Genomic DNA, 10960 nt, shown 5'->3' with positions numbered 1-10960 from the left:
AGAGTATCACAACACATACGCACGCTCCTACCTAAGCGTAAACAACGCAGATTATGCAGATTACGTTCATGCGCGCGCTTTCCCCCCGAACGTAAACATCGCTGTTTTTTCGAGGAATACATTCTTGGATACTCTCCAAAATGGCGTATACTGTATAATATATATATATATATATATATATACAGTATACGTACACTCACACGTGAAATCTTTAGTAACATTTTAAATGTCTGTACTTTTTGAATTCAATTGCATTTGCTGAATTATATCGTATTATATAATATAAAAAATGTGCGTGTGTGTATATATAAATATATGCTGGAAAATGTCACATTTCATTCAAACTGTAAAACTGACAGGGATTATTCAACTTTAGAGTAGTTTCTCATTAATTCTGTCTCTCTCCTGGGACGTTTAGTCATGTTTTAACAAAGTCTCACTCTACATGATCTTAAGGCCCTCAGAGCTGTTCTGGACGTCAGAATGACACTTAAGGTGATGTGAGCGGATGGATATTTGCCGAGGTATTTCGCCTAGAGTGTGATTACTCCAGTTTCAGACATTGTGTTGCTTTCACGCTTCTGTCTCGTTGACACTCAGTCCACACCTTCTATAAATGTGTGAATCGCACTGCCCAGAGATCACACACACACACACACTTACTCGTCTCCAACACACACAGCTGTGTTTGAGCTGGCTGCCATATGCTTGATTTAATTACCACCATTAGTTGACTTTGTTTGTTTATGTGAGCTTTGACAACCTGAGAAGTGTGATTGTGAACGTTTCTGATTACTTGTACTCAGGGGTGTGAAGTAACGAATTACAAATACTCACGTTACCGTAATTAAGTAGTTTTTATCAGTAATTGTACTTTTTTTAGTAGTTTAAAAATTGTGTACTTTTACTTTTACTTGAGTACATTTTAAGTGATGTATCGGTACTTTTACTCCGCTATATTTAATGCATTTTTCCTTGCAAATTGTATTATCAGCATAACAATTCGAGTAAATGTGTAAAAGGTATGGCATGAATTTGCCATCCTTCTAGAACAATGTGCATTTATGTTAAAATTGTAACATAACTTATCAAGTTTAGTTATTTTTATTTCTTTATTGCAAAACGCTAAAACTGGCACCGTTTTGGAGAGAAATGGGCTCTCATTTTAACCCATATCATGGTGTGTGATGCTGAACTATGAGTTTCTAATGGTGTTTGTGTTTGCACTGTTCTAAACATTAATATTTTGTGCAACAACAGCATGCTGTCTCAGTGGCCTTACACATGATTTTAAATATATTTTTTTCAAACTTTATGATTTAAATGGGGATGATTGTACTGAGAATAACTTTCATCTTTTCTTCAACTGAATACTGTTTCTGTGCTGTTTTGATGTATTTTAGAGAGTTGGCAGTCAAAATTAAAACTGCTGGATGATAGATATTCTTCATTCTTTGACAAATAAGATGATGTGAATTACAGAATGTACAACGTTTTTAGAATGTATCAATTGCAGTGTACAGTGTTTATTATGAGGGGGTAGAATCCACAGCTCAGTACTCACTACTCAATACTCATGAGTACTTTTAAATAGGCTACTCTTTTACTCTTACTCAAGTAGTTTTTTGGACAAGTACTTTTACTCTACTCACACTACATTTTTTTGGAAGGTAATGGTACTTTTACTTGAGTATATTTTTTCAGTACTCTTTCCACCACTGCTTGTACTGTTACACACATTTAAACAGAAGTCAAGGCTATGATCAGTTAATGTCATGGATTTAGGGTTAATATGGAGTTAATATTCCGAAAATGTCCTTTGGTCTAGAATGATTAAAATAAGAAAATTGCATAAAGAAAGTTGGTTTTAGATCTTTTTTTTTATTTATTTATTTTTTTACTTTGTTGCATTATTTGTATGACAACAATCATTGTCCACTTAAAACTGTAAAAAAAATTCAAAAAAAAAAACTTTTTCCCCATTACAATAATGAGAATTGTTATAATTGTAAATAAATGTTTGCATTTAATTTATGCTGATTAAAGAAGAAATATATATGCCATATATATGCAAATATATGCCATACGATGTTAAGAGTAAGACGTATATAATATTGTAATATAAAATAACAAAAATAATTTTTTTTATAATGAGAATAATAAAATAATAAGAGAAATAAGGATAATTGCTATAATTATTCATAAATGTTTGCATCTATGTTGACTAAAGTAGACAACCACCTGTGACATTTTTGGAAAATTGTCATGTAAAAATTCACATTGCAAATAAATAAGATCTTCTTTAAAAAATCTCTATTTTCTTCATGCAAAATACAATTTCTTATCTTTTTCCTTTGTGACCTGTGCATATTTTCGTGAGATTTCACTGTAGTATGCACGCTTCTCAGTGCATAGTAACAGTATCTAAGGGGTGAGATCGCTGAGTTCAGAATGGTTTCATTTTTCATTTGTATTTTGGTGTGTTTAGTGATTCTGAATGGACCTGAATAATATAGTAGTTTATATGCAGCCCTTTGGCATCTCCCTGTGGTATTGTTTGATATGGCAGGTTGACTTGTGCTTGTATGTTAAAATTATCATATAATTGAGCTTTACATACATACATAAAGTTGTATAGAATATCTGCAGTGACATTTTTGCTAATTATGTTTGCAAAAAAGAACATGGAATATTTAAATCTATCTTGAATTTGTTTTATTGGAGTGTAACGATACGAGGATACATCTGAAAAATCCTCCAGCTCCTCCACATTCTTTGGTTTTCCAACATTTTCTGTATATTTGAACCCTTTCCAACATTGACTGTATGATTTTGAGATCCATCTTTTCACATGGAGGACAATTGGGGGACTCAAACATCACTATTAGGTGAAAACATGTACTGATGCTCAAGAAGGCCACACAATGCATAAAGAGACGGGGGTGTAAACTTTTTGAATTAGATGATCAGGGTAAATTGTACTTATTTTGCCTTCTGGGAAACATTTAAATATTTATGTAGCTTCTTAAGTGCAGTACCAAATGAAAAAAATACGATATTTAAACAAAATAAGAAAAATGTACACATCATCATCCTGTTCAAAAGTTTACACCCCCCGGCTCTTAATGCATCGTGTTGCTTTCTTGAGCATCAGTAAATGATGGCAAATTGACTTGTGCTTATATGTTAAAATTACTGTATAATTGAGCTTTACATGCTTTTAAGTTGTATAGAATATCTGCAGTGACATTTTTGCTAATTATGTTTGCAAAAAAGAACATGGAATATTTAAATCTATCTTGAATTTGTTTTATTTAAAAAAAATTACATGTAATTGAAAAGTAATAACAAATACAAAGGTTTTAGTGAATAGAAAAGTTTGGGCTTGCAGTATGGATTTGGAGAGGAGGGGGTCTTGGAGTAAAAAAGGTTGAGAACCACTGCTTTAGGTAAATGCAGGCCCGGTTCTACAGGGATACTAAGAATATAACATTATTTTATTTATTTTTTTATGAAAAATTAAATTAATGCAATCTAAAGATACATCCCAACAAGCATTTTTATTTATTTATTTTATATGTATTTTATCATTTATTTATTTTTCACTTGGTAGATCACTGTGAGTTTCTCATTTGAAAAGTAGATCTCCACACAAAAAAGTGTGGGCACCCCTGCTCTAATGTACACCAGCTGACAAATTCCTACCAGCATCTTTTAAACCAGTGAATCACCCAACCCTGCATGTAATGTGTGTATGTTAGACTGGGCACAGGGACACAGAGTCACATTAAGGTGAAGCTCTATCCCCTGGGCCATTCATTTGACCAATCAGATTGCATCGGCCAGGACCACAAGGGTCTGATTCTATCTGGCTAGGTCATGATGCAGGGTTAAAGTAATTACTTTGTGAAAAAAACACACAGAATAAGACAAAATGGAGCATCCAGATCTTTTTTTTCTGAGTGCCACTCCTTTTCCATTTTATATCCCGTTGAGTTATCCCGCTCTTTTGTTGAGCCCACAACTCAGAGGGGTCGTTGATCAAGTTCACCATCAAGAGCAGGCTGGAAAAGAAGTTTAGAGTCCTTATAGTCCCTTATAGACCAACTCCATTCATCTCCACTGCCCTCAACCAGCTCACCCTCTTTTTCATCCTTAGTCGCACTCATTTTTTTCATCCCTTCATCATCTTCCCTGACCTCACATCATTATCCTCCATCTCACCCTCCCGCGCTCCTCCACTGCCTCCGTTCGGCCACAGGAAAGCTATTCTGTGATAATGGAACCCTACTGCAAAAAAAAAATCATTTTCTAACTTTTGAACAGGATGATGATGTGTAAATTTTTCTTATTTTGTTTAAATATCGTATTTTTTTCATTTGGTACTGCACTTAAGAAGCTACATAAATATTTAAATGTTTCCCAGAAGGCAAAATAAGTACAATTTACCCTGATCATCCAATTCAAAAAGTTTACATTCCCCCCAGATCTTAATGCATTGTGTTGCCTTTTTGAGCATTAGTAAATGTTTTTACCTTATATAATAGTTATGTATGAGTCCCCCAATTGTCCTCCATGTGAAAAGATGGATCTCAAAATCATACAGTCACTTGGAAAGGGTTCAAATATGCAGAAGATGCTGGAAAACCAAAGAATGTGCAGGAGCTGGAGGATTTTTCTGAAGAACAGCAGGCAGTTGAACTGCTCAGGAGCAACAAGGGACTCATGAACAACTATCACAAAACAGAAAAACAGTCGTGGATCATCCAGGAAACAACCCGGATTATTAAGATTCAAGGGTATGTAAACTTTCGAACGGGGTCATTTTTTATAAATTCAGTTATTATTTTGTCTTGTTGAGTATATATAAACATCTGTTATGTGAAATAGCTTATTCAGCAGAGAACTAAATAAACAATAACATGCAATTTTCATGATCCCTCTTATTTAGTTCAAATTATTAACATATTTGCATTCTGCAAGGGGTATGTAATCTTATGAGCACAACTATATATGTATATATATATTAGATATTAGATATCTTGAGAATATAAAATAAATTGGTAACACTTTACAATAAGGTCCCAGCAGCTATCATTATTTAATGCATTAATTTGCAATGTGCAGTACATTTGTTACAGTATTTCTTCTTCTTTGTTATCATTAGTTAATAAAATACAACTGTTCATTGTTAGTTCATGTTAGCGCGGGTCCATTAAATAAAATGAACAGATACAGCTTTTGATTTGAATAATATGTTAGTAAATGCTGAAAATGACATTATGTAAGATTAATAAATGTTGTAAAAGATTATTTGGTAACACTAATACTTAAAGCCATTATAAATAACTGTAACCAAAGTTAAAATGCATTATAATATTTGAAGGTTAGTTTGACACTTTTTTTTTTTTACAGGTGTAACAGTGAATAGATTAGTATTACAATGTATTATAACTGTGGTTATAATTATTCTTAAGATCATACAATGCATTATTAGGTGCATTACAATGCATAATAAATGCATTAAAACTACGCTTATAATGCATTATACATAAAGGCTTTAAGTAAAGTGTTACTGTTATTTTTATGTTAACTAATGTAGTTAATTGTTGTTAGCAAATGGAACTTTATTGTAAAGTATTGCCAATAAAAATTATAAAAACTCTTTCATTTGGGAACTAATTCTCACTATTAAGTATGACATTTGCCTTAATAAAATCCTAATTTGCTGCTTATTAATAGTTGTTAAGTTTAGGTATTAGGTAGCATTAAGGGATATAAAATATGGTCATGCAGAATAAGGCATTAATATGTGCTTTATAAGTACTAATAAACAGCCAATATGCTAGTAATATGCATGCTAATAAACAAAGTTAATAGTGAGAATTGGTCCCTAAAGTCTTATAAAAAAAATATAAGATATATAGCAGAAAAAAATAGGCCAAAAATATTGTGCAATATATGAACTAATAAAATATTAAATAAAATGATGACAAGGTATTTGTCATAATTTATGTATCATAATGGTGTTTGTATAAGATTAGGTGATTCCCCGATTGATTTCTGAGTCTGGACTCGATACAGAAAGCTTCCGACTTTTGCAGAGTTATGATAGGTGCTGTTATTGTTCGGAGGCAGTAAGGTATGCCGAGCTGATTGAGTAGAGTGGATGTTTAATTAAGTTGATGAGTGCTTTAATTGACGGCATAAATTGCATGCCTGTGAATATGATCCGTCATATTCCATTTGAGTTTTATGTAGATGAACACATTACTTTAATGGCCTTCCGTTTTACAGCACTGGAGGGGGTGCTAGGAGAGAGCGAGACGGGGGGTGAGGGAGGTTAGGAGGAGGGTACGAGGGAGGCTCCCACCGTTACATTTCTACAGCAGCCAGATGGCTTTTCTTGCAAGAGAATTAAAAGATGTTTCTAATTCACAGCGTTGCCTCCTGTGTAAATTAATATTGCAAGGCCGAATCGTTTCTGTTTTGGTAGAATCCGAGACAGAAAGAGAGAGAACAAAAAATCATTTTGTCTGGATAAGCAGGAGATTCCACTAGCAGATTGTTGCTCAGGTAAACGGATCCATATTTGAGATGCTGGGCGGCAGCTCTTGAACAGCGGCCCATGTTAATTGACTGCTTGGGAAAGCAAAAACTATAATGGCTTATTATTAGTCATGAACAGGGATGAACAGAGAGAGAGAGAGGAGCCTGCAATCATTACCTGCATGATAAAGAGGCATTAATTAAGCAAAAGAACAATGTTGTAAAAATTAGCTGCTTAATATTTGTAAATGATTGCGCTTTTCTTAAATACATTAGCTTACAGTCTGAGGTTAAAAACAAAATGTTTATTCTGTCTGGTGAGATATTGCATTCTGAATTTAGCCTGTGATCAAATGCAATAATTATCTATCTATCTATCTATCTATCTGTCTATCTTAACTTTTAATGCTGTGTAGATACTAAATTATTTAGTTATTTAAAATGTATTGTCCATTTTAAAACCAGGCCGTCTGATGCATTTTGCACACAAAACAGGTACAAACTGGCTGAAATCACAGGCTTCAATCTGACTGGCTGCCTTAACATAATTTCCACATTGGTTGGAACATACAAGTGCATACAAAGAGCACTTTTAAAGAATAAATAGTCACTAGCAATCACACATTTATTTAGGGAAATGTGGTTTAGGGCTGTCGAGCACAAGGAGTCTTCCTGGTTAAATTTGAGGTTACTGTTCACAAATATGTGTGGGCAAAAATTAGTCATTTTCATAGGAATCCACTTGATCTGGAATTTTGCATAAGCATGAAAGATTTCCCATCTTGTTGTACAGGCTGATTCTTGGCGCTGACCAACAGAAAGCCGTTTGGTTTGAAAGTGACTTCTGTGTGAGTTGTTCATCGTAACATGAAATAGGCAAAAAAATAATAATAGACAATGGTCTTTTCTTTGCCGACAAAATTTTGCTGAAATTTTGCTACAGTGTCCGAACCTTAAAGTGCCTCTATTATGCCATTTTTAAGGTTCCTAATATTGTTTTGGGAGTCTCATATAATAGGTTTACATGCATGCAAGGTCAAAAAATGCTTTAGTTTTCTCAAAATATGCATTTGATATCACCTAATTTTCCAATGATTCTTAAACGATTCGTTCAAAGCAGTTCTAAGATTCACTCTCTCTAAACCCATCCTTTCCGTGAGCCTACTCTGCTCTGATTGGTCAGATGGCCCAGTCTGCTGTGATTGGTCTACTGCGTACAGCGTGTGTCGGAAAGGATACGCCCATTGCCATAGTTCCGTATTTTGAATGCTCGATAGAAAATATAAACTTCTATTATTTATTATACTTACAGGTTTTGATTCAGTGGAGCCAGCTGGTCCAAATAAACTGGGTACTGAGCCATCTTTCAGGAGCAAGTGTTTTGTGAATCCCACGTTGAACTCCCCAAGATTACAGAAGCAGTCGTCAGTAAAATGACAGGAACACAAAAAAGATTGAGGTTGTACTGCTGTGGTACAGTGAAAAAAATGCATTTTAACCACTGATTCTTTGCAGCCTCATCTTTCAGAAGTGAAAATAAAACAAATTTATTTTCACATCATAGGACAAAGTGTCTTCTTGTCATGAGGTTATCCACATGAACAAGCTACAGTAGACGGGTTTCCATCCAAAGTTGCGAATTTAACTTATGCGCAAAATTGAAATATCGCATAAAACATTTACGAATAAGCACCGCTTCCATCCAACGTGTCAAAGAGAACAAAATCGTCACTTCCTGGTAGAACTGGCGCTAGGTTATATATCACTTTGGAAAGTAGGAGAAACCCCTGAATATAATAATTTTCATAGGCCTATATAATAAATTACTTGCGCCTCAGAGCGAGCAGACGAAACAAAATAAATGCGGTCATTGCTTTCGGGGGTGAATGCTGCTGTTTGGGAAGTGGTGAGGTGTAACAGTTCTGGGAAGCAATTATATAGAAATACGTTGATGACAGACTTTGCTCGGACATTTCAAAATGACCATAACATTTCAGATGCTGAGGAACGAGATTGGTCCACTGGTTAGGTTTTGCCGTACCATAGCGCAGCCACATGACTTTTTTGATGAGCATGGAGGAATTTACTCGGCAAATGCGTTTCCATCTCCGTTTAATTTAATTTAATTCCGTTTATTTGCATTAACCCTTTTTCGCACAAGTCAAAAACCACCTCAAGCGAGCGTAAAAACTTTTTTGCGAATTAAGGGATTTTTATTCGAAATTTGCCGTTTCCATCACTCGTTTCTGATTTGATACTTCAAAATGCGCATAAAAACAGGGTGATGGAAACACTGTTAGTGTATAAGGGTGGGGTCAAGTTGTTCCGCGGCTAGCCAACGTAGAACATAGGCAGGCATTATGCAAATGTGTCACCCCATGACATGTAGCCATCACGGAAGTGTGATTCGAATTACTGACGACTCGTTTAGGCTGTTCAGAGTTGATTCTTTCTTTTGGGAGACAATAACTTTATCATGCACTTTCGGTTTTACAACTTTGCAGAACGTTTACATTCATATACAGCTACATTACACACTGCACGAAAGGCAATATTCGAAATGGCATGATAGGGGCACTTTAAATGGGCGGTTTATGGCCAGAATCTTGCCATTAACACACATTCTGTTTGAGCTGTGCTTCATACATCGCCACACGACTGAAAAACAGACAGTGGACTTTTCTTTGTCCATGAAATTCCGCTGAAATTTCTTTAATGTGACCGAACCTTAAATAGGCTGTTCATGGATAGAATATTGCCCATTTTCAAAAGTCTGGGACGAGACTACACCTTTCTTAACCCCTGTACACTCTCTACAGGTGGAATGTGCTCGGCCTGCAGGGGGCGTTGCTTAGTCATTTTGTGGAGCCGGTGTACCTGTACAGCCTGACGGTGGGCAGCCTAAGACACACGGGTCACTTCTCCAGGATGATGAACCACAGGTTGGAGAGAGTCGGTCCTCTGCCTACCTGCTACCACCGTAACCAGCCTCTACTGAGCGGTATGTCCTTTAAACCTTTCCCTTATTCATCTTCTAAATGTTAGCAAGACTCTGAACAACAGAGTTAACAGCCGTGCTTTTTATAGTCCCTGCTGACCAGTAGATCCCTGTATACAAGCATAACTGGTCTCACTCGCACCTCTCCAAGTGGGATTCTAATCATCATCAATCAGCATGGGAGGCTAAAGATGGTGTGAGAGTAATAGAGGCCAAGTAGTAAGAGCTGTGCTTGTAAACCTCACTCCCTAGCGACTTGTTGGCACACCATGCCAGTTGACTCTGGTTTAAATCCCACTCTGAGCTGTGCAAGTAGGACCAGTTACACTAGCAAACTCAAGGTTGTGGGTTTGAATCCAAGGGAACACGCATATTAACAAAATGTATGGCTTGAACGCATAGTTAAACCTAAGACCATGCCAATGCTTTAGCAGACGTGACCTTATGCGCATGGAGGACACTCTGTCTCGCTCCATCACTTTGTTAAACTGCTCTCCTGAGCCTCAGTATGGCAGACGGACTGTTCTATTGGATCTACCCATCCTCCAAATCAATCTCATCAAACACCTTATCACTGCCATTGAAGAGGAGAGCGATCCATTCACTCTTTCTCTCACGCCCAGTGGGCCGCACGTCTCCGGCACAGCCCCTTTGACCACCATTGATGAGCTTCTCTTCCTTTGTCTGGATTCTATTGTTGGGGAAAATGGGCTGGTTATTTTAGGCATCGCCATCATAAAGGGCGCAGAGTTCCCAAGAAGCGGCCGAGATCTCTTATCGTAAGGGAAGCAAATGATCCCTTCAGTCAGGAAGCTAAAATGAGGCTGTCCTCAGTGGTCTTACCTGCGCTTAACGCTCAGATGCTTTAGCACAGCAGACATATTATCTTAAATACAGCATCACATTTAGTGTTTTAGCAGCATTCTTGTGTAAAATACTCTGCATGATGTATAGACAACATCATTAGTGACAGTAAATGAAGACAGCTTGAGGGAAAATAAAAATGACTGGTATTTCCTTCAAACTTTTCCTGTGACTCATTATTTGTATATCATCGACTCATTATTTAGTTTCACTTATGCGCAGGGGAGGTCATTAAATTGTGTTTTACTAAATGCACGTTGCATTTTATAATGCAGATGTTAGATTAAAGCTCCAAACAACAGCATGTTTACAAATAAGCTATATTTAATAAATGTGTGAATACGAAGGTGAATGAAGGTTGAGAAATATCATTCAAATTATATACACACAGAGTACATGAGATGAAAACTCTGGACACATTTGTCTTCAAGAAAAAAGTTTTATTCTACGTGATGGAGGTTGCAATCTACTGGTCCGAACAGAATGAGTATGAGTGAAAAATAAAGTCTGGTGCGAGCTATGCGACAGCCAGCTTCAACAATGCATGTA

General features: G+C 36.1%; 1 protein-coding gene across 1 annotated transcript in view; it reads left to right on the top strand.

The window, feature by feature from the left end:
* The window catches only part of LOC107713870 (double-stranded RNA-specific editase B2-like), a 199483-nt gene that overhangs the window by 183056 nt on the left and 5467 nt on the right, over window positions 1-10960 (top strand). The window contains exon 8 of the mRNA XM_016519516.1: window positions 9369-9550. Within this exon, the coding sequence (XP_016375002.1) occupies window positions 9369-9550 (182 nt within the window). The remainder of the gene's footprint in view (window positions 1-9368; window positions 9551-10960) is intronic.

This window comes from Sinocyclocheilus rhinocerous, unplaced genomic scaffold (assembly GCF_001515625.1).
Source record: "Sinocyclocheilus rhinocerous isolate Xijiao unplaced genomic scaffold, SAMN03320098_v1.1 scaffold642, whole genome shotgun sequence".
NCBI classification, from domain to species: domain Eukaryota; kingdom Metazoa; phylum Chordata; class Actinopteri; order Cypriniformes; family Cyprinidae; genus Sinocyclocheilus; species Sinocyclocheilus rhinocerous.
Note: the sequence above shows the minus strand (reverse complement) of the source record. Positions and strands in the feature narration are given on the sequence as shown.